Source organism: Phoenix dactylifera, chromosome 12 (genome assembly GCF_051530095.1).
Source record: "Phoenix dactylifera cultivar Ajwa chromosome 12, Ajwa_hap1_PhDact_Kaust_v1.1, whole genome shotgun sequence".
In the NCBI taxonomy this organism is placed as follows: Eukaryota; Viridiplantae; Streptophyta; class Magnoliopsida; order Arecales; family Arecaceae; genus Phoenix; species Phoenix dactylifera.
The window spans coordinates 22,259,475-22,282,701 of record NC_143201.1 but is presented as its reverse complement, the minus strand read 5'-3'; the positions used below and the strand labels follow the sequence as shown (position 1 = coordinate 22,282,701).

General features: G+C 40.1%; 3 protein-coding genes across 7 annotated transcripts; 2 read left to right on the top strand and 1 right to left on the bottom strand.

Annotated features, from left to right (window-relative positions):
* The first annotated feature begins 429 nt into the window (after positions 1–429).
* LOC103719566 (uncharacterized) lies at positions 430–7,990 on the top strand. 4 transcript variants are annotated; one of them, XM_088709117.1, is made up of 11 exons: positions 430–1,040; positions 1,137–1,274; positions 3,417–3,605; positions 5,445–5,582; positions 5,690–5,811; positions 5,894–6,026; positions 6,112–6,241; positions 6,349–6,428; positions 6,543–6,677; positions 6,874–7,106; positions 7,697–7,990. In XM_088709117.1, the coding sequence occupies exons 1-11, from the start codon at positions 558–560 to the stop codon at positions 7,701–7,703; spliced, it is 1,788 nt and encodes a 595-aa protein (XP_088565243.1). In that variant the 5' UTR covers positions 430–557; the 3' UTR covers positions 7,704–7,990. The 4 variants fall into 4 exon arrangements, with proteins under 4 accessions (XP_088565243.1, XP_088565241.1, XP_088565240.1 ...); XM_088709115.1 differs by having other exon boundaries at positions 7,456–7,990; XM_088709114.2 differs by lacking the exon at positions 7,697–7,990 and adding an exon at positions 7,546–7,685.
* Positions 7,991–8,911: 921 nt separating this feature from the next.
* Positions 8,912–16,636, top strand: LOC103719565 (protein MAO HUZI 4, chloroplastic-like). Of its 2 annotated transcripts, none has more exons than XM_008808872.6 (6): positions 8,912–9,875; positions 10,085–10,292; positions 15,615–15,715; positions 15,853–15,981; positions 16,060–16,148; positions 16,352–16,636. In XM_008808872.6, the coding sequence occupies exons 1-6, from the start codon at positions 9,765–9,767 to the stop codon at positions 16,488–16,490; spliced, it is 777 nt and encodes a 258-aa protein (XP_008807094.3). In that variant the 5' UTR covers positions 8,912–9,764; the 3' UTR covers positions 16,491–16,636. The 2 variants fall into 2 exon arrangements, with proteins under 2 accessions (XP_008807094.3, XP_008807096.1); XM_008808874.6 differs by having other exon boundaries at positions 8,917–9,970.
* Positions 16,637–16,645: 9 nt separating this feature from the next.
* LOC103719579 (uncharacterized) lies at positions 16,646–19,661 on the bottom strand. Its single transcript, XM_008808897.5, has 4 exons — positions 18,869–19,661; positions 18,508–18,781; positions 18,234–18,433; positions 16,646–17,293 (listed from the first exon to the last, which is right to left on the bottom strand). Exons 1-4 carry the CDS (start codon positions 19,252–19,254, stop codon positions 16,999–17,001), a joined length of 1,155 nt encoding a protein of 384 aa, XP_008807119.4. The 5' UTR covers positions 19,255–19,661; the 3' UTR covers positions 16,646–16,998.
* Positions 19,662–23,227: the final 3,566 nt, after the last annotated feature.

Genomic DNA, 23,227 nt, shown 5'->3' with positions numbered 1-23,227 from the left:
AAAGAAAAGATAACTAAATATACGGTGATGCATTTCATACAAACTAAATATATTGCGATGCATTTCATACATTGTCATGCGATTATCATAATTGACTAATAATCATAGTTGAACTAGTATAGTAAAGCATTTATGAATCAAATTATTTACAAGATATTATTGTTAGGTTGTCAGTGTTTAACATTCATTTCAGATTTTTTTTTTTTTGTGAATTATCGTAAAGACAGTGTACTTTTCAGTTGATCCATGTAGCTTGCAGGAAAAAAAATTAGTTTGTGCTGCTGTTGCTTACGATCAAATAAAATACTGAAAAGCAAAATATATAAAATAAGAAGAAAATTTGCAAACGTCCTGAATGGCTTAAATGTAATTTCAACTCAAACACCGGCCGTTTTAGAAGACAACCCGCATCGGAACACCCGTCCGAAGAGGGGGCCTTCGCTTCCTCTCTGCGCCTGCTCGTATATAAGCAACCCCATCGACCTCCATTTTCTTCCCCTCCCCTCTTCCTCCCTCTTCTTCGTCAAACCCCAATCAAGAACAGCCAGCCCGAACCCATGGAGGAAATGTTCGATCCGTCCCTCGTGGAAGAGTCCTCATCCGCCACTGCCGCCGCTCCGGCGAAGGACCCCGACCACGGCTGGCAGAAGGTCACCTACGCCAAGCGCCAGAGGCGCTCGCAGAACGCCGTTGATCCCAACCTCCACCGCCTCAACGGCATCCCCCACGCTGGCGATCGTTCCCACGTCTTCGCCTCCGTCGAGCAGAAGGCGCTGGAGAGGCGCCGCGCCCTCGAGTCTGCAAACGCCGCCGCCGCGGCCGAGGCCGTAGCCGCCGCCCCTAGATCGAGGCCCGCCGCTGCAGCGTCCGACGACGAGGACGATGATAGCGGCGCGGAGGCCCCCCGCGGGGGACAGGAGAACGGGGAGGCGGCCAAGAAGCTCAAGCAGAAGAAGCCCAAGAAACCGAAGGTCACGGTCCAGGACGCGGCCTCCAAGATCGACGCCGGAGATCTTGGCGCGTTTCTGGTGGAAGTGTTGGTGAGAATCTGATTAGGTTTTGGGACCGAATTCTCCGTCTATTGCTGTGAATATGAAAACTTTGGAATGAATTTAATCTTTTTTTCCCCTTTTCAGGCTTCCTATGAATCGCAACAGGATATTCAGCTCATGCGGTTCGCCGATTACTTCGCGCGATCATTTGCCCCTGTCAGCGGATCGCAATTCCCATGGTCCAAGATGTTCAAGGAGTCCCCTGTTTCCAAGATCGTTGATGTGAGTTCACTCTGCTTCTTGTGGCATGAATTTTTGATTAATAATAGTAATAATAATAATATTAATACTAATTATTATTGTTATTATTATTATATTCTTAAGAAGATTATGGTGTAAAATATTTCACTTTGTCTATAAAATACCGTGCTTGCTTTTGTTTGATGATTACTTAAAAATGACATGCATCATGAATAGTCGATTTGAAATAGGAAACATATTGACATAATTGATCTTTGAATTCCTGAGAAACTGAGATTTCATTTGTGCTAGATTTCTTGTGAATGGTTTTATATAATTGACGTAATTGATCTTTATATTTCTCAAATATGCTGGAATTATTATTCAACATGCATATACCTTTGATGAAGTGGAATCATTCTGATCTCAGTTTTGGATTTGTGGTTCGTGAATTACCACACATCTGGGGAGATCTCTAGCTAAGTATATGAATTATTGTGTGACTGTATATCACATTACATACATTTGTTGTGATCCAAGTCATTGTAGTTAGCTTTCTCTTTGAGACAGGGGTTGATGGATCTGTTCAAAATGATTGAACTTAATGCCCACATGGAGCAACTGAGCAAGAAATATTCAAGTGCCTTTCTTTAAGAGAAAAGTAACATGGCTTTATTGGGAAATTTTTATGCATCTATTTGGTGCATACATTGGGATCTTGCTCCCAACTGTCAACTAGATCATTGGCAGACATATTTGATCTGCATATTTTCGTGTATTTTAAGTTCACCTTGTTTGGAAATTTAAATGCCTGCTTAATGTTTATTTTTTTCTCAAGGACACGAAGATAAGTACTTTTATTTGTTTGGGGGCTAAATGGCTGCATGCAGTTTGATCTCACTGAGAAGAGAGCCTTGTATAGGCTGAACTCAGAAGAAACTTGCAATTGTTTCAGTTGTTGCTTATGGATTGGTGGCAGGCTACTTTTAATGATCTGATGTGTCACATGCTAAAATATGAGCTTGGGTTGTGAGATTCTTACACCAGTTTTAGGAGCCAGACAACATTATGTTGCTTAATTTATTGATACACATTGTTAATGTGAAGTGAAATATTTATCTTTGATTGTATAACACTGTGCTCAAGTAAAATAATCTAGTTGTTGCCCAAGCTAGATGTGGTGGCATCTGGTGCAAATGATAACTAAATCCAGTCTTAGTGGACCATTTACAACCATGTTCAGGAGGTCGAATGTTGTTGATGATGGTTGGCCTGGTTTGACTATAATGTTTGTTGAATGGACAAAGTAATCTCTGGAGCTTCTCTAAATGCTTATTTTCCTCTTCTTGTTTGTCTTTTGTTCGTCACACATGTTTACTAGAGTCGCAACTACCAAAGTGAAAATAACTTATCATCTCTGATTGTAATCAGACAATTGGTCATGGATACCATATATGAATTGTTTATGACCTTGATCCCATGGTTGTTGAACTCTGACCAATTTAAGGTAAGGTTGACCAAGTTATGGAAGTCACACTATAGTTTTTCTTGACTTATGTGCTTGCAGCATAAATGTCTCTTTGATTGGGCATGGTTGACCAGCTCTGTTTAGCTTTGACATTTGTTGATTCTAACTAAGCATGAATTTGCATATGGAAGTATTCTAGGCCAACTAATGCTTCTAATGGCTAAAGGGATGAGTCAAGATTCTATTATGGCTTTTTTGCATGCAAGACAATGATAATTAATACAGGACAAAAAATCCAATTGACATTGACGTAAGGTGATATTAAGTGTGGGAGTTTTATCAAAGGCTGCCCAAGGGACTTTATCAGAAAGAGATATACTTGTTCTACTTTATTTATAATCTTCTCTAATTTCCTATATTTATTTATTATCTTCTCAATTGTCATGTCTCTCTCTCTCTTCATATTCAGTTATGTGCCTTCTCTTTTACCATGTTTATATCTTCATCAACAATATGTTCTTTTGTTTCTAATTGCATGTAGCTGTCTGAACTATGTTAACATGCTCTTGATAACTCTTTCACTTTGTTGTTATTATTCACTTTTTTAGGTTATAGTTAACAAGATTCCAAAACTATATTATCTGTATGAAGGAGCTTGTTAGCTTCTTATTCAGTTTGAAACCAGAAATCTAATCACTTTCATTTATCTGGAACAGATTCCTCTGTGCCACATATCTGAATCTGTTTATAAAACATCAGTTGATTGGATTTCCCAGAAATCCGCTGATGCTCTTGGCGATTTTGTTTTGTGGTGTCTGGATGCCATCCTTGCTGATCTGACAAGTCATCAAGCAGCTGCTAAAGGGTCAAAAAAATCTGCTCAACAGTCTCCAGCAAAGGCTCAGGTGAACATTTAACCACAGTTTCCAGATTCTGCATGTCATTTATGGAATGTGCTGGTATCATGGCTAGAAGAGCTAAATGAGGTTTAGTAAAATTAAAAATGATGTAAAGATAGTAAGCATCTTAAACTATATATCAAGAAGTTCTTTTGTTGATGATGGAAAACAATAAGTGAGATGAATATAACAAGCTGAGAAGGTGAAAATTGATTTCAATTTGTCAAATATGCAAAATGGCTTATTCACAAATTTTCCACTCTTTTTTTATGTCAAAGTTTCCTAACTTCCACTCTTGATATCTTGCTTCAAAACTTTTCCATTTCTTGTGGCTCTTTTGTTTCCCTATATTTTGCTACAAGGAACAACTTTTGGGCACCTGCGGCCATCTTATTAATAAGATTGAAAAAAGTTTTATCTGATGCATGTAATCTGTGTGAAACAGACATGGGAGTTTACTGTTAGTTGAAGTGATAAGTTGGCCAAAAGAAAGTAAATAAATGTTATGCATTAAAATTTAGAGGTCTAAATGCTAAGACATTAATCACTTTAATTAAAAATAGAAACAGAGTGCTAGATGTAGCATCCCAAAAGTGGACACTGACCAATAATCATCCTTCTAGTTTTTCTGTCCTCTTCAGAACATATATTTAATATAGAGTTGCATAATATGATCCTGCAACCAAATTTTCTATTTTCCCATATTCCTTTTCTTTCTTGCCTGTTTTCTCCTCTCTCTCTATTTTGATCTTTTCTTTGTTTCATCTAAAAATTCTTTGATTCTTCTCCTTTTATTAAAGTTTTCTTTATGAACCAATAGGTTCTTTCTTCTTTTCGTGTCTTCTGAGAAATGAGAGGGGCTTGTTTGTTTCTGGATTTTTCTTTTGCATATATTTCCTTGGCTGTGGGTCAGAACCTCCCATTCTTTCGCCACGAATCCTTTATTTTCTGGGCACATCTAGCAACCATCTGAGGTTTGCTTAAGGAGCATCATGGAAATCATCCTCATTTCCCATCGCTGCTTGTATGCGGTATGTAATTGATTTACAGAAAGAGGCTATGAAAGCAAGTTCAGCTTAGTGCTCGGTATACTAAAATTGCCATCCACATAAAGCTATTCTAAACATTTTTTTTAATCATACCATAAAACTTAACTGGCAAGGTGTAGCTCATTTTCATTTGTTTTTTTTTTGGGTATGAAGTCCAATTTAGCATTCAGTATGCTTTCAAATTGTCATCCATATAAAGTTATTATAAATATAAATTTTATTTAAAAAAATCTTATGGATAAGGTAGACCACAGGGCACGCTGTGTACTTTATTATTACCATAACACTGTTTTTTACCTTCTGTACCAAGTAATTGGGACATGGCCTGATTCCTAGAGTATGGTAAGCAAAGTTCTCATGTTAGTCAAATTATATATAACTCTTTTTGCCTTGGAGTTTATTAGCTCAGCTATAACTTAGGTGGATGTTTGGAAAGGTAGCGGCATGTCTGAAGACTGCCTTTTTATTTGAATTTTTGGTTGTGGTTTTGTTCATACTGTTAACAGTTCAGCAAGCTCTTAGGTGCATGGTTGTACATATTAGAGAGAACATATACATTAGATACTTTTTGACAACAGAAATTTAATCTGCAATTACAGTGGTGGAGTTTTTGAATTTAACTTATGCCATGAATTTCCTCAAATTTTCCTTCATACACCTATGATATAAAACATTTTAGATTTTCAAAATCTAGTAAAAAATTGAACTCAACTTATTTTTTGTGGAAAAATTGCTGATAAATAACTAGTAGTAGTTATCATTCACATCATTCTGTATACAACACTACCAACTGCAGGTCGCAATATTTGTTGTTCTAGCAATGACGTTAAGACGGAAGCCTGACATACTGATAAACCTTTTACCAAGACTAAGAGAGAACCCCAAATATCAGGGACAAGAGAAACTCCCAGTTATAGTTTGGGCAATTGCTCAGGTAACTTGTTTATTGTCTTTTCCCTTGTTTGTCTGAAGGAAACAAGTTGTCATCATCATCTGCTGTCATATAAACTGATAATATTTTTTTTTTAATTTTGTAAACAGGCATCTCAGGGAGATTCTGCCATAGGGATGTATTTATGGGCACATTACCTGTTGCCTCTGATTTGCGGAAAATTAAGCGGGAATCCACAATCTAGGGACTTGGTTCTGCAGTTGGTTGAAAGGTTGGCCTCAGGAAAAATGTAGTGACATATCTGCCATCTTCACGTTCTTGGCCTACTATCCTCATTTGCATTTTCTGTGCAGAATTTTATCAGGGCCAAAAGCTCGACCTATCCTATTGAATGGTGCTGTCAGAAAGGGGGAACGTCTAATACCACCCGCTGCGCTTGATTTGCTGATGCGAGCTGCATTTCCTTCTCCAAATGCTCGAGTCAAGGTATGTTTTTCTAGGACAAAGCTTTGCCTTCTTGGTTCCACAGAGCTGGAGTCAAGCATTTTTGATAAACACATACCTTGTGCAGGCCACAGAGAGGTTTGAGGTGGTGTATCCTGCTCTTAAGGAGCTGGCTCTTGCAGGTTCTCCTGGGACTAAAAGTACAAAACAAGCAGCACAACAGCTTTTGCCTACTGCTGTCAAAGCAATGCAAGAAAGTATGGAAATTACTGTATTGCATTATAGATATGTTCTTTTTTTCATGTTTTATATCTTATTTCTCTGATTTGTAGTGATGATAGCTTAAATTGTACATTCTTTGCAGACAATCCGGAACTAACAAGAGAAGCTACTGATATTTTTATCTGGTGTTTGGCTCAAAATGCTGACTGTTACAAGCAGTGGGTGAGTGATTCTATTCCAACTTTGAACTTTCTTTCAATAATATTAAATTGTTCTAAGTAACCCTTATGATTATTGCTTAATCTGGTGTCCATGTTATCTAAATAATAATTTCAGGAAAAACTTCACTCGGAGAACATGGATGCAAGTGTTGCTATTCTTCGAAAATTGTCTAACGAGTGGAAGGATTATTCAACAAAACTCTCTCCTGGTGATGCTCTGCGGGAGACACTGAAGCACCTAAGGGCAAAGGTAAGCAACTTGATGGATGGGCAGTCAAATGCTAGATTTTCGTTTTTGTTAAACTTTTTTCTTTGTTTTTTTTAATTTTTTGCACCATGGCATTGCAAATATATTGCGACTTTGAAATTAGTATGCAGTCGTTCAGCGTCAAATGTTTCAATGCTATCTCATTTTCTTAGAGGTACATGTGTTTTTTGCCATACAGAATGAGGAAGCCCTATCTGGTGATGTGGATTCCACCAAGCAAGCAACAATCAAAGATGCAGACAAATATTGCAAGGTGATCTTGGGAAGGTTAACACGTGGCTCTAGCTGCTTAAAGGGTGGTCTTTGTGTGCTCTTGCTTGGAGTTGCAATTAGTTTTGCTGTCTCCCCAAACATGGACTCCTGGAACTGGAATAAGATCCATGCAACATTTGGTTCCCTTCAATCTTTCTGGTAATAAAATAATGCCTAATTAACCTGATTCGACCACCAGTCAGAGAAACAGTTCAGGAAATTGGATCCTAAATCAGCAGTGTTCATTTGCTTTACTTTTTCATTCTTGGAAAAGTGTTCCAAGGAATACCTGTTAGAAATGATAAGTTGTTGAGAGACTTAATGGAGGTTTAGGTATTTCTTTTAAGAGTAATTTTTTTATGTTTCTTTTTGCAGTGAAGAATGAAGCATAGTTTTGTTTTGATTTTAATTGCTGCTGCTGGATTCATGAATCCTTTGATGCATGTCTAGATTTGTGCCTTTTGTTACCTGATGTAGTGGTACGATTATTCTCTATTGCCTTTTCCAGTGTTCCCAAGCACGGATCATGATTACTGCTTAATTATACGGACTAGCACTGATCATGCTTACTGCTTAATTACACCGGGATGAATTCCAGGAGCGAGCATGCATGCATATCAAATTTGCCGACGCTATCAGTTGGAATACCGTTTGATTGGACTATAGGGCATGCCTATTCTGCTTCAGGGACATGGTAACTGAGAGGTCGCAGGGGTTCATGAAAACTTGACAATGTGCATCCTTTGCAGGCGATAGTGACATCGGCACCCAGTTCTTCTGCCGCTGGTGGGAATCGCGGGGCATATAACAAGGGAATAGGCCACTCAGCAGAATGCTTTTTTTGGGTGGGGCCATGCAGCACTACTAAGATTCAGCAGAATGTTTAATTTGGCTCTCTATTACACAAGACACCACTTATTTATCCTCCAGGCTTTACTGAACCAAACGTGTAATATGATGCGTCTCAAGCATGGATTGTTTATGTCTTGAGCTAATATTGTTTATTTCATGAGACCTTATCAAAACAGGTATTGTGCTGAAAATGAGCTGCCTGCAAACTGCTAGAGCCTGTTCTGGAGGAAAATTTTGTCATCTGCAGTTTTTTTTGTTAATCTAATCAGCAGCCAAGTAGAATCGAAGGTAACAAAAACAAACGAGGGGGCTGTGATTTTATCAGGTTTCCTTGCAAAATCGGTTTTGCTGGTATAGAATTTTTCTTTGGGTAATTGTTTGTGATCAGTGCTCTGCATGTCTGCTGGATCTCCAGCCAGGGCACCATTTCAGGTAATTTTGGTGCCTTCAATTTTCCTTCATGTTTGCGTGATGGTTGGGCTTTAAGTTTCGCTGTAGCTGCTGTGGAGGCTCTGAACCATCATCGAGCTTGGGCCTTCCTGAAGTATTGAGCAGTATTGTGGCGATGTTGTGAGCTTGGAGGGAGCTGGCCATCCACGCTACACCAACTTTTTTTCCTGTACCTTTGGGTCAATGGATTGGGTCGGTCTATTTATCAGAGTCGGAGCTAATCGGGGTCTGGTCAAGATCTGGCCAGATGAGAACCTAATTTGAGTCGCCTATTTTCCGTAGTTAAGCATTAGTGGGCGACTGTTGGGCAGCTGAAATTGACGTCACCTTGGTCTCGCATCCAAGCGGCTGGTGTGGGCGAACTGATCCATAAATGCAATTAAACACGCCGTCCGCGTTGCGCTTTTTTTTTTTTTTAGGTTTCGCCTGACTTATGCTTAATCATATTTAATTTATTTGTGTTGGTTCACAAAAGTCGATTGAGGGATCCATGCTCGGTTGAGCCATCTCCCGACGATTGGTTCCAAATCCAAGGCGAGAAGTTGGCTAGGTACGGTTACTATTACTTTTATAATCACTACTGCTGGCTATGGCTGTAACTACAATCTTGCTGCCATTATTTTTGCTCTTGCCACTGTTACTACTACTATTATTATTATTATTACTGCTACAATTACTGTTACTGTTGCTACTACTACAGCTGTGACTACTATTACTTGCTTTTACCGTTACTCTTGCGACTATTGCACTTGCTACTGCTACCGCTACTCTCCTTTCCCTCCCTCTGCTATTCGCCTATTCCTGACGTTGTCTTTGCCCGCTGGGCCCATCTTATTCCTTCTCCCCACCTTCCCTTCTCTCGCAACCCACCACCGTGAGTCTCGACCGTCCCCAACCATCCTCCCTCCATGGGACATCACCGCCGTCGGACCACCCCGCTCCGCCCCCTGCCATGGACGGTGCTACCCACGGTCTTCCACCTCCCTTTCCTCCCTCCCTCCACGAGGCCCAAAGCTGGGCGCCGCCACCATCCCCAACGCCCTCTCCGATCGGTCGGCCCAGCTTCTTTTCCAGCAAAAACAGCTGAGCCGCGCCCTCTCTGTTCCAAACACGTCGTCATCTAGTAGTTTACTACGTGGCAAGGTGTTAAGGTTGAGAGAGCCTGACTACATGTTAACTGGTGACTGGGGGTTCTCATCATAGCTGGTGCCCAGCAGCCGATATCCAATCCCACTGGCCTTTCAGCAAATCCGGTGGCCTTCCAAGTCGCAGACAAGCGTGAAGAAAGGGGTGGCGTTGTCGCCTTGTCGGGCTCTCTCAATGCGCACCCCACCACCGCCTCCTCCTAAATGCGTCAAGCAGCTGTGGAGCTACAAGCCTACAACTATTTCCCCCTCCTTTGCCTGCCCCAACATCTCTCCTCTCCCATGTCCCACCTTCTCTCTCTCCTACTTCTTGCGCGTCTTTGTTTTATTTATTAAAAACTAAAAAGAAAAAGAGGCAGGCCCATATGAGATGGGGAGACCTATCATTCTGGCGACGGCCTCTTGTGGACTCTCCGCTGTTCCCCAGTCCCAAATGTCTCTCTTCTTCTATTACTCCTGCAAGGCCCCCTTCTCTCCTCAGGTGCTCACCTCCTCGCCTTTCCTCGTTACTTCTCGATTCCTCCTTGGGGTTTTCTCTTGGATCTCCGGGATCTTTAGTTTTTTTGTCTGAATAAGGTTATCAGCAGACTCTTACTGATTGTGCTGCATAAAGTTCTTTTTATGTATCCGATTCTAACTGGAATTCCCTTTCTTCTTGGTTAATCTATATCGGTACTTTCCTTTTTCCAGGCTAGTCTGCCACCGAAAGCTATGTCGCATTTATCAGTTGCTGGCTTTAATTATGCTAGCAATGGACACGTCGCCCGATGGGAGTTTTTGGACTTGAGAAGTAAGCTTGGAACCCAGTGGAGTTTCATTCATGGATCAAGATTGGTGCTTCGGCCGAAAGTTTCAAGAATCATCTACCATAGAACAGGATTTAGTCCATCAGCTTTGTGTAATCCGAAAACCAACTATAATTTTTTCCATCCAGACCATCTTTCTTTGCTTTTTGAAAGCTGCTTATGTTTGTTGTTATCCAGCGGAGATCATTTGGCTGTTACTGTTGCTACGAGAATCTTCGCTGCCTGATATGCTGCTTATGTAGCATCTTAATTTCTGCTGAGCTGATTCAACTCTTTGATAGATCAAGTTGGAAGCCCAGTTGATTCTAGTTGCTGTGTTAAAAGATTTTGGATAATTGATATTAAACCGACCACTTAACTCTATCTTGATGATAATTCTTAGACATATTTGTAACCTTAATCAATAAGCGTTTGTCCCTGATGATTGTGGTTGCTTTTCCGAATCCTTGTTTGCCATTATTTTCTATCGAGGGCAACCTACAATATTATGATGCAAGCTCATTTTCACTAGATGAAGCTCCAGATTGAGTTCTTCAATATTGAAGACTCGAGAGTTGAGACTTCTTTGTGCAAGGAACCTTCAACTTCGAACTTTAGACTCAAGTGTCTCATCACTTAGAGGAAGAAACATTGGCTTTACTTTGCTCTATATATGTCTTCTGCTGACTATAGATCCTTATATCTATAGCTTCCATCCATCTTGGTTACTAGGTCAGAGCAAGTTTTCATCTTTTATTTCTGCCATCACGCACGGCTTCACCGATGATCACCTTGTTTTTTGTTCATTTATCATTGTTGTAAGTCAGGTTCAATGTTTGCTTATATAAGCTGTACATGACATTGTTTTTAGGGGTTTATGCAACTGAATTGAAAATGTTATATGCATGGTTGTTGTATATATGGCATTGCTTTTATGGGCTGATGCGAGTCATTAAAAATTAAATATTATATGCACGGTAGTTGCCTATGACATTTTTTTCGGGGTCTATGCATCTAAATAAAAAATGGTATATGAGTTGTTTTTAGGGGTCTGTACAAAAATTCATATGCGTGGTGGTTCAATTAATTTGTCATGATTTTATGAACTTTGGAAAAATATGTTTAGTAATGTGTATGAGCCCTGTAAAGATATCTGTTATTATTTTCAGTGTCAATATATAAGGCATTATATACTTCAAGTTTCTAGAACTGTGAGGATTTTTTTTATTTATTTATTTTAAGGAGATGGACTTTGCTTAAGTGGTAGCACTTTAATGAATCCCTTCCCTACTTCACTACTGTTAAATGCTTTTTTACCTGCTTCTGTCTTCCGTATCATTTTATCAGTTCATCTAGCACAAGCTTTTCTTCTGTGGTCCTGCTTATGCAGTTCTTGTTTTTTTTTTTTCACCCTTCAGACTTTGTGGTTATATTATGACCTGCCTCTTCTCATTGCAAGACATGAGTCTTCACTTTTATTTTCTCTTTTACACTCCTTTTCAAGGTACATTTTGTTTGATCTTCATGATTTAGCATTAGTATTTTTATTGCCGAAACTTTTATGAACTGACTTATCCCTTGACAATTGATACTGTTATGCACGGTTACTTATATAACCTGACTCACCCAATTGATTCTACTACAAGAGAGCAAATGTGAATATAAACAGTTCTAGACATGGTATGGTAGTCCTGAATTTGCTATAACTCATGCAAAATGCCAGTTTCTATATGTATATTTCTTTAAAAGCTCAAATTAAAAATTTTCACAGTCATTGTGGGCAAATTGGACTGTTGTTTGCTGCCTTAAAATGTTTGATTTGCTGAACTTATGCCCTTTAGAGGTTTGCTTTTATAATTGCTGGAATATCATCTAGTATGACTGACGTTTCTACATCATCTTTTTCTTTAATGGGTAGTAGTAGGTTAGAAAAGAGTGATCAAAGAACTTTCCCACCAGTTTAACATTGAACAAAATTTTCATTGAGGACATATTAAACATTCCATATCTCAGATGAGTTTTTAAAATAGTGATGCATGAAATAACAACCTTATCATTGGATATTAAGTGGTCTGATAATCTTTGCCTCTTTGGATTTTGGTCATGCACTACTATTGATGATTAGAAGGTTTTGGATGGACCCTTGTCTGCTGTAGTTCACCTGAATTAATGCACTAGGGTCCTTTATTTTGGTTGAGCTTGACATTGATTGAGACTAGTGGAAACCAAGTCCTAGTCCTTTTCAGTTTGAAGAATAAATGAAGTCAATTATGTTAGCCCTGACTATAAACTGCACAATCCCTAAGGAATCCTCGCTGACTAAAAGATCCACCTAATCCTAAACAAGTAGTATGCGGCTCCTAGTTCTCTTGCACCTCTCAAAATAATTACTGGAGGATAGAAAGGGAAGAGAGAAAAATTTGAAGACGATTCAAGAATATACTATGTAATGCATTGACATTGCATTTGTAATGGGAATATTGTTGTGGATATCTCTAGATCCAGGGTACAGGTCTGCAGTGAATTGCCCTCATATAATAATTGAGGTGGTTTGGATGGGGGGAGTTAGAAGTGGAGAAGGAAGGAGAGGTTGTAAGAGACAGAGAAGGCAAAAAGAAGCAAAGGATCCAAAACTTTCAACTGAAACTTGCATTAGATAGGATAAGATATGTTCTTCCCTGTTAAATGATCATATATTAATACCTAGTTTGAGCAATTGGGTTTGTGGTCTTGGATTTTAAACCTTTATGAAAGTGACATTGCATATGAAGCTTTTAATACTTTTGTTACGGAGATCTAAGGCTGATGTCTATTCTATTTGGAGGCTGTTAAGGATGAAATACCAAAGATGATGGTGATTTGAGGCTGCAAAGGTAGGATATTGGTGAGGAGGCAGGTTCATAGGAGAGCTGTACTACATGGAGCTTGTTGCAGGACCCATAATATTGACATGCTAATAAGGAGGCAATATGATCTAAGTCAAAATAAATATGGTTAATCCCCCATACGGTGGACCAGTTCTGGCTACTACCGTGGCTCCTAGATCAAGATCCATTTATCAGAGAAGGTGATGAGATGGCAAAGAAAGAGTCAAAGATTGGTAGGAAAAGCTGGAACATATAAAATAGTCTAGTGCTGGACAAATATGGTTAAGGGAAATGACCCATCTAAAGATGTGCTGGGCTATCCTAAATTAACCGTAGGTCCTACTATGTGCTAGAGTTGATATAAAGATATCAACTAACTAAGAAAGTAGTTTTTGTGAGAGAAGAATGCTTTGACAAGAATTAACTTGCTCAACTCCTAACTTGGCAGCCATAAAATAGAAAAAGGATACACAAAACTCTTCAAGGATGAAATTGGCAGCAACTTTGGTCAAGCTTATACACGAGTCAAAGTAACTTGGCTTTTAGAAGAGAAATTTGTAAAGATAAATATGTCTATCGAGAGGCTTGGAATATGAAGACATGGTGCTTGTAATGCCCAAAATCTCCTCAATTGAAGTAGGGGAGGAAACAAAACCAAAAGGGCCAATTAGAATATAAAATCCCTAAGGAGGTTTTTGTGGGTATTTGCTGGCTGATGGCGGGTGCAGCAGTTCAGCTTTATTGAAACTAAATGATCTAGTCAACAATTGGTCCATACTTATAAATCCCAAAAGTAAAATAGAAGCTTCAAGATAGTAAATAGGGATGAACCACTGAATAGAGAAAAAGGACATTTCAGTGCACGAAGCTCCTACCACTGCGAGGTTCGGAGAGGGTTAGATGTATGCAGTCTTGTCCCTGTATGCAGTGAGGCTATTTCCGGGTTTCGAACCCATGATACGTAGGTCATGATGGAGCAACCTTATTGCTGCACTAAGGCTCCCACTGGGTACAAAATATTCCAAAATGACATCCTGGAAAGAAGTACATCTGGAAACATAGTTATTTAATGACATTTAGGTGTCAACTGGTGAGTAAAGATGAGACTACCCTTAGAAATTTTGATCTAAGTTCTTATGTTTTAAATGAAATGGAGTGATAGAACAAACTCGAAGACTTTTGATGACAGCAATAGTCAATGAATGATGGAATAATATCAGAAATGTGATTTCTGGCGCTATACAGAATCAGACAATAAGGAGTGGCTCTAACTGTTGATTTAAGATCTGATGCCATGTTTATGCTTGACATTGACTTAATCAAAGTTCTCTAGTCTGGAATGTTTTTGATGATATTGTCAGCAAGATGATAAGTAGGTTCTGGCAAAGGTTTCATGGAAACAGCCAAATTCGTCATGAAGATGAGAGGATGGCATAATGTCAATTCAGGCTCTACCACCACCCCCACCCCGTTTTTCTCTTTTCCCAGGGTTTGTGTTCATGTGCATGTGGTCTGCAGGTGGGTGTTGGGAAAGGGGGCAGAGTGATGGTTTAGAAGAGGACTGTAGGCAATGGGTTACACCATGGGGGGCAGCCCTCCCCCAAATACGCCTAACCCCTCCAAACCATGGTGAAGGTGGGATTTGAACAATGATCTCTACGAAGAAACTTTGGCAGCTTGGTAAGCTGGAACCTTCATCATCTAAATTTAGTTCAACAATACACGATCATGAATGAGTCAGAAATTCTGCACCATGGTGCTTCTTTGAAGCTTTCATGAGAGTCCCATGATATCCTGCACTTGCACCACTGTGAAACTTGAGGAACAATTGCCAGAGTTTTTGTAATCTCTCGCGATACAACCAAGCATTGGCAATTTCATAATAACTTACACTTTTAACCCATGATATGGGTCTAGTATGCAGGAGGCTGAGCTATATAATAAAACAGTGAAAATGATATATGCTTTTTGGGCAAAAGCAATAAAATAGGTGATGTATTGATTTTGATGGTTATCATTCCATATGCTCATTAACAAATGGATCTTTTTGACTGTCAAACATACTGATTTTTTCTGCCTCATCTTTTGTGAAACTATGGAAAGCAATCTGTTCAATAAACACGTGGTTCAGATGCTGGTTTTTAAGTCCATGCCTACATGAGACCTTTATACCATGAATTTTGCTGCTCGCTGCATGACACATACAAATCTTCGTGGTTTCTGCAGTTTTAAAAAACATGATGGCAAGGCAGTATTCTAAGGAGATTCTTCTCTATTACTTTCATAATATCATCATCATTTGTATCTTGCCCATATTTTCTTTTATCTTGCTTATATTTTCTTTTACATTTAGTCTTATTAAGAAAAAATTTCTGTGATCGTGTAGTGGTCATCTTGAATAAATTTTCCTGAAGTAAGAATTTGCTCGGTCACTTTTAGTTCAGCTTATGTAAGTTAGGTTAATATTACTAGATGGCCAGCTCTATGCTAGGGTTGCTGCTTTTAGAGATCATGTTGCTGAGCACCTATAACTTCTTTTCTGGAGAGTGAAGATGGTTACCATGACAGGGATTACGAGTTCACAAATTGCGAACAGTGCTTTCACTTGGGGCACAGTTGCTGTCCTTCCGTTCTATGCTCTGATGGTTCTGGCTCCTGATGCCAGACTTGTAAGTATAATATGTAGATTTTTGAAGTGAATATGATTTCAAACTAACTAATGAGTGAGCATCTAAATAAAGATATGCTTGTATATCTAACTGAACTGCTTATATATTGATCGGATTTGTTAATGGCCAAAACTCAGACTAGAAGAATGATGGAGAGCAGTGCCCCTTACATTATTCTTGGAGTTCTGTATGCATACCTCCTCGCTCTGTCATGGACTCCTGATACATTACGCTTGATGTTTGCCAGTAAATACTGGCTGCCAGAGGTTCGTATCCAGCTTATGCTGTACTGGGTTGAGTTTTTCAATATATTATTGACCTGGCACATATCTATGCATCTGCAGTTACCTAGCATAGCAAAAATGTTCACAAATGAAATGACTCTGGCTTCTGCATGGATTCACTTACTGGCTGTAGACCTTTTCGCAGCAAGGTCTGAATCTTGCTACTACTCACATCCCCTTCTCCGTTTGTGCTACTTCCACTGTTCCCTTCATTCTCAATTTCTGTACAGTTTCTACACCAAACAAAGTGAAAGATGCATCATCATCTCCTATTTTCTCTGTTTAAGTATGTAGTAGCACATTCTTTTTTCCATATAGAAGTTCTTAAGGCACACTGTGTTTTGTCATCCAGGCAGGTATTTCATGATGGTCTAAAGAACAAGGTGGAGACTCGGCATTCGGTTTCTTTGTGCCTTCTTTTCTGTCCGATTGGAATTGCTGCTCATGCCATCACTAAGGTACTGACCAAGATGTCAAATCAGTCACACTGATGCTTAAATTTAACTGCACATTGTTTTTTTATCAATTCAGAAGAATAATGGACATCTGAAATTATGCCATTTCATACCATGGTGGACATCATACTTAAGCTTGTAATGCCAGATTTTTTTAATAAATTTCTACTTGAATCGGCAAACTTCAATAGTGCTTGCTTTTCAGTTCCTTGTAGGAGTGCACCAATTTGCTGCAATCCAATCTAGTGATTATGATTTGGAAATATTTATGGAAGCAAAGCTTGGATGCAGATATCTAGAAAGAAGCTAATCAACTATAGATATTACAGATTCTTTTTTAAAGAAAAATTCTAATAGTAATATCGCAGTTGAAAAATCAAGTAATGTTTTCATCACATTTAATCAGAACTGCAGGCATAGGCAAAAATTACACCAACATAAGATAGATCGATATATATATATATATATATATATATATATATATATATATAATCTGGGGGACATTAATTATGTCCAAAAATAATTTCAAAAAAAGAAAAAACACTTAAACAGTTTGAGTTCTGTAAGGAATATATCTGATTTCCTCTTTGAGTTCCAACCCAAACATTTGATCGACTCTCTCTTTGACATGGTTCATCAGTCCTAGCATATCTGTCGAAGTGGATCCATTGAAATTGATGAAGAAATTGGCATGAACCTTGGAAACCTTGGCACCACCCATCTCAAGCCCTTTTAGTCCAGCCATCTCAATTAGCTCTCCTGCCGATACTCCTATTCCCGAGGGATTCCGAAACACCGACCCGGCACTGCGTTCCCCAATTGGCTGGGTCTTCCTCCGTCTGCGCATTTTTATACAGCCTAGGATTAAGTTATCAAACTCAGAATTCTGCCTAAGAATAGTCTTGTAGCAATTGTAAACATGCCCGCAAAGTACCCAGTTTCCACCCAAAGAGAAAAGGAAGAGTTATGATACTTAGGTGGCACCTACACAAAATAGTGTTGGTAAGCAAAGAATTCGAGTTGCAAATAAATCAGAAAAACTAGTCGAATAATTGATTTATGAAAATATCGATATATGAGTGCGTGCAAGAACAATCACAATCATAGGAGATGCACCATGAGAACAATGACAATATTGTTTCATGATCACTGAATCATTAGTGAATACATAAACTATTTGACTTCAAGATTATTTTATCTGATTCTTCTCAAGAAAGAAGATTTTACTTAATTCTATAAATAAAAATCATTTACTGATTTGGGGTGCGTGCTGCGTGGCGACCACAATATGAATAAGCAAAATATTAATTAATTGGTAGTTTCTGCATGGAACCAGAATCAAACCAATTAGCATTAGAACCGAACTGAATCAACCCAAACCAAGATGAGGTTGGTTTGCTTCGGTTCTCAAGTCACCCAAGAGAGACTCACACACAAAAAAAAAATCACAAAAATTAGTAAGAACAAGCAAAGCAGTCGATAAAATAGGGCGCATATATATAATTTGTTCATAAACAAGATAGACTTATTATTGGGCTCTAACCTACTTTTTACACACAGTGAGTGCTAACACAAGGACGGGCTCGATCCGGGTTAGATTCGTTTACCTGGGCATAGATCCAGAACCAAACAAACCCAATAATTAGACTTGCAACAAATAATATGGAGGTCCACCAATTCAATATTGACCCAAAATCATCTATTGCCCTGCTCAAAGCAAGCTCAAGGGTGCGCTAACCGGAAACAACGTATGGATCCACATAAAGATTTGAACTTCACCTTTCCAAGAGGGCCCTTTGCCGCTCCCTCGCCGTTTCGGCCGGCACCAACCGAAACGTCACCGCTACAATGGCGGCCAAGTCCTCCATTTGTTGGAACGTTGACCGCCGATAGCCAAAGGCCAGGTCACTCCTCCGCAGCACCCGAACCTCTCCATCCATGGTGACCATCTCCACGCTATCAATCACATGTCCGGTCTCCTACACGTGGCCACCCAAATAAAACTATAAAAGAAAGCCGAGACGCGATAAAAACCAACGGCAAATTTATTCACCTGCCCGTCGGCTCCGGCGTTCATGAACACGGCCCCGCCGACCGTCCCCGGGATGCCACCGGCGAACTCGAGGCCCGAGAACCCCTCGACGGAGCACCGCACTCCGAGGCGGTTGAATGGGTATCCACTCCCGACCCGGTAAACGCCGGGGACGATTGCCTCAAATTGGTCGAGCCGGTTGAGCATTACGAGGCCGTCGAACCCACGGTCGTCGAAGAGGCAATTGGATCCCTTCCCGATGATCAAGAACGGAATGGACCTCGCCCGGCAATAGCTGCACCGTACGGCATTGGAGAAGCCTCAGTTATATATGACTCTGAAATCCAACCTTTTTTTTTTAGTATGGTGTTTGAGCACAAACCGAATGGCGGCGATGAGCTGAGAGGGCCGGGAGACATGGAGGAAGTAGCTGCAAGGGCCGCCGATGCCCCAGCTGCTGAGCTCCTTGAGATGCTTTTGGTTTTGAAGGACGCATTGCTCAATGAGCGATTGCTCCTGTCGTTCGTCATCGTCAAGCACCATGAAAGGTGGTGGCTTACAATGGAAATAGGGAGGAGGGAAGGAAGAGTTGAAGGTGAGCTCCTCCTTGATGGCTAGGGTGCTGGTGGTGTTTGAGGGAAGGAGGAGTTGGTGGTGGGGGAAAGAGAGAGAGGGACTTTTTGCTCTCAGAGAGCCATTTGGGCTGGTTTGAGTGGGAGGAGAAGTGAGGGGAGAAGAGTGGATGGATAACAAAACCATGCTTCCCATTCTCTCCACACCCCCTCCCCTTCCTTTTCTTCTCACCTCTCTATCTCTCTCTCCTCTCTTTGTATGGAACTTTGGGCTCTTAAGCCTCAGGCCATGAGAACTATTATGTTTCGAGGTGAATTTATTTATGATTGGAGAGTCTCTTACAATTTCCAGCCAGACCTCATTATTGAATCATCTCTCTCTCTCTCTCGGATCCTTCAGACAATAGTTCTTGCGGCATGGATCATGTGGAACTCTGCGTCTCTTCGGGTGCCTTTGGATCAATTGTTAAAGAAGGATGGTGGAGACAAAGGCCGATAATATGAATGGGCCAAGGGGAGGAAGTCAGGGCCTTCCGGTTTATTATCGTGCTCTGTTTTGATTCAGTGATGGCGACAAACATCACATATATAGACGTGCTTTTATGATTGAGATAGACCCATCATCAATACATGATCATAAATGTGGTGGTGGCTGGTGGATAGGACGGTCAGCCTTTAAACGGCTCAAGTAGAGAAAAAGGTTGTCAGTTGTCACCCAAAAAAAAAAAGGAAAAAAGATTAAAAAAACTAGAAACATGTTATACATAGAAAAGGAAAAACAATAAGTATTCCGGATTCGGCAATTGGTATGGGATGTATTTAATTTGATTGGCAAGGGAGAAATATAATAGCAGCACATAGCGTTTGGTAGAGTTTTTCATCCTCACATCAATGTATTTATACAACAAATGTACAAAAATATATCCATCCTACACCCCCCCCCCATCCATGTATTTATACAAAATTGTACAATATCAATATATACATAGCGTTTTTTTTGGTCTTCTCTACCCCTCACCACCCTTTTTTTTCTGATTTGAATTAAGATCATCATTCCAAAAGAAATACCGTCCTATGAAATGCTAAAAACCCACTGGCCTTGCACGAAGTCTAGTTCTTGTCTCTTTTATCTTTTTAAAGCAAACGCATATACCATTTTGTTACGAGTAACTTAGATATATGAGATGGTATAGAATCGAAAATTGTAAAAGATCATGCCAACCATTTTCAGGTAAACCTTACAGGGAGGATAGCCACCCAACATTTCTTTACTACATGAAATGAGAAGACAAAAATCCTTGCTAAGAGATGGCTAAGGAAAACAAATGACAATAAGAATTGGGCGCCTGATGGTACTCTTTTTGTTTTGACTCACCAGTTCAAGTGAGTTATGAAAGGCTCAGCAAGACTTGGCCGGGTATTACTCTTTTTTTTTTTCCAATACTTTCCGAGTTATCTTGACTTTTGACTCAGTAGCTTTTAGTTTTCGAATCAATTTGGCTGAATCACGAGTTGATTTGCTAAGTTTCCCAACCTCGCTAGAGGCCCTCCAAAATCCCAAACCCAACTTTCCACCTCCGCTGAAAGAACATGGGTTGTTTGTAAAAAATGGAACAGCCTCATAAGTTCAATGATCAATTTGTTCTTAACTAGAAAAGTGAATATGATGATCAACCCATCCTACACATATAAGGAATGTTTCAACCTTCCACAAGATACATTACAAAATCCTAACGGAGCCGCGGATTGGGCGGCCTCATATTATGTGACCGATCATTCTGAAGATCATATGGGTTGAAGAGAGAGAATTGCTTAGAGCGTTGCGAGATTTGCTATTTTTTTACTTTTTGGATGTATACGTACTAGTACTATATGATTCTATTGTAGAAAAAAAAATGGTACTAGTAGTTAAGCGTAGAGAATGATAGATAGGCAATGAACTTTTGATATGCATATCTAATTCTTATGAGCACATTAACTATTGTAAATTCTGTCTCTCGATGCATATGCATGTTGTTTCTAACAAACATCATTTTAATCATCGTAACTTTACACTATCATCAAGCCACAAACCACTACAGAAATAACATTTATACGGAAGAAAAAAAAAATCTTCGGAGAAATAAATTTTAACAAATTATGCGCCTTCAAATGGCATTTGCAATTTATCACATAAAACTCATCAATAAACGATTGTATGCTCGATTTTAAGTTTTCACTATAAATATCAATAGACTAAAAGTTGAAGAAATCCTACAAGTTAAGCATAGCATTAAGGAAATTATAAGTTCATCAAATGACCAAGCATTATCATCAAATACATCGGAAGCAGATGAGAGTAACAAGCGTACATCTTTATAACTAATTACGAAAATTCAGGATCAAAATTTTCCGAAGAAGCAGAAGCTTGCTCTCCTGCCCCTTTCTTAGCACAAAGTTCCTCAGTACTTTCTAAGAGAGCTAATGCAGCCTTACATTCCTTATTTAACCCAGGAACTGCAGTTTATAGCATCATAGTCATTTCTATGCACAAAGCTTCTAAAAATCATCTATGCCATTAATTATCATGGTGATGAAGTGAAGAATCAATCCAAAAATTTTCACTTTGGGAGACTAGAACGAGCAACCAACCTCCACAATGGAAGCTGATTTATAGAAACTGCCCAGAAAATTCCAATGGTCGTGTGGCATGTATTAAAAAATACCAAGTGACATATTGATCGAATTGGCAGGAAGACAGAGGAGCTGCCGGCGAGCATTACCAGGGGGCACGGCTAGCCTGCGGCGGCGGGGATGCAGCCGAGGGTGTTGAGAGGCCGGACGGCGAAGAGGAGGCCGCGAGGGGGTCGGCGGCGTGGTTGAGGGCCTGCTTCCGTACCCACCTAAGCAAAAGGCTCCCCGTCTCGGCCCATATTAAACGGTTTCCTAAAGTTCGGCTCTTCTATCGAGGCATCGTTGGACGCGGTTGCATCTTTCGCGCAAAAGAAGGTGAGCGAATCATCTGCCGTTGGATTACCCACCTTGCAGATCTCGAAGCGCTCCAAACTTCGTCATTCATCCGGCTTCACATATCTCAAAGCGACCATTGGATAATCCAACGGTGGATTGGCGCGAAGGAAGGTGAATTCTCCTTTCGCGAGAAAGATATAACCCCGACCTCGTATAGAGAAACCGCTTCTCGATTCGTTCCATGGGGTGCTAATGGGCGGACCTTGTTAAATTATATTTCAAGCCCCTTGGTGTATCCCAAACCATTCGGGCTGGAACTCCCAATGTTTTGGGAGAAGGTTCAGGTTCTGGTAATCTATGGGTGCTAATGGGCTGGTCTGTTAAACTATATTTCAAGCCCTTTGGTGGATCCCTAAGTCTTCGGGCTGGACGCAAGAAGGCCCAGTCTACGTGACTGCATGCCTGAGTCGCCAAATCTATTCTCGCACCATTTCCTTGGCAAACCTCCATCCCGACCTCCATCACCGATCAGGGGGATCCAAAAATTGAAGTTCTTTTTCCTTTTTTCAGTCTTGATTAGGGGGGGGGGGGGGGGGGGTACTTCTCTCCAGATTTTGAACCCAGAATCTATCCCTGGCACAGACACCGAAGAGAGTGGTGCGACCCACCGGGCCGAAGTTTGGTCGGCCATTTATTAAGTTGAGCTATTGAAACGGTCGTGTTTTCCTGGGAGTTTTATTTAGTTGTCGGATCTTAATGGCTTATGTGCGTCTGCAGGTTCACGAATGAATCAATTTGTTCATGAATAGCTTCGTCTTAGATTGAAATTAAGCCATCTCGGCTAGGAAAAGAGCCATGCTCAAAACAGATTTGACATCTCCATTTGTAATGCATGGAGCCTAATTAAATTTGATAGGCGTCGTCAAACTCAGCTTGAGTTCGGCTTTAATTCAAGTACCTCCTTTCATGTACTCAGCTCGGCTCAGCTTGTTCGCACCCCCACATATGAGTAATAAGTATTCAAGCTTCATGGAGCCAAGCAAAAGAAAGCTTGACGGTGATTACTACCAACTGAACTCATATGAACACCTAATGAATAGCTCCCTCGTTTTTTTGCCATTTGTGCCGCTTCACAGGCGACAAATTGCAGGCAAGCTCGATGGTCTTGGGCTCGCGGGACGTTTCTAGGCCTCCATGACTCACGAAAGATGCCTTCTTGG

Coding starts and splice junctions, on each gene's coding strand:
- LOC103719566 (XM_088709114.2), top strand. CDS start 558: ATGGAGGAAATGTTCGATCCGTCCCTCGTGGAAGAGTCCTCATCCGCC. Junction 1,275..3,416: donor CTGTTTCCAAGATCGTTGAT/GTGAGTTCACTC, acceptor TATCTGGAACAG/ATTCCTCTGTGCCACATATC. Junction 5,812..5,893: donor GTTCTGCAGTTGGTTGAAAG/GTTGGCCTCAGG, acceptor TTTTCTGTGCAG/AATTTTATCAGGGCCAAAAG.
- LOC103719565 (XM_008808872.6), top strand. CDS start 9,765: ATGGGGAGACCTATCATTCTGGCGACGGCCTCTTGTGGACTCTCCGCT. Junction 9,876..10,084: donor AGGCCCCCTTCTCTCCTCAG/GTGCTCACCTCC, acceptor TCCTTTTTCCAG/GCTAGTCTGCCACCGAAAGC. Junction 15,982..16,059: donor GTAAATACTGGCTGCCAGAG/GTTCGTATCCAG, acceptor ATGCATCTGCAG/TTACCTAGCATAGCAAAAAT.
- LOC103719579 (XM_008808897.5), bottom strand. CDS start 19,254: ATGGGAAGCATGGTTTTGTTATCCATCCACTCTTCTCCCCTCACTTCT. Junction 18,782..18,868: donor CAGCTCATCGCCGCCATTCG/GTTTGTGCTCAA, acceptor CGTACGGTGCAG/CTATTGCCGGGCGAGGTCCA. Junction 18,434..18,507: donor ACGCCGGAGCCGACGGGCAG/GTGAATAAATTT, acceptor GGCCACGTGTAG/GAGACCGGACATGTGATTGA.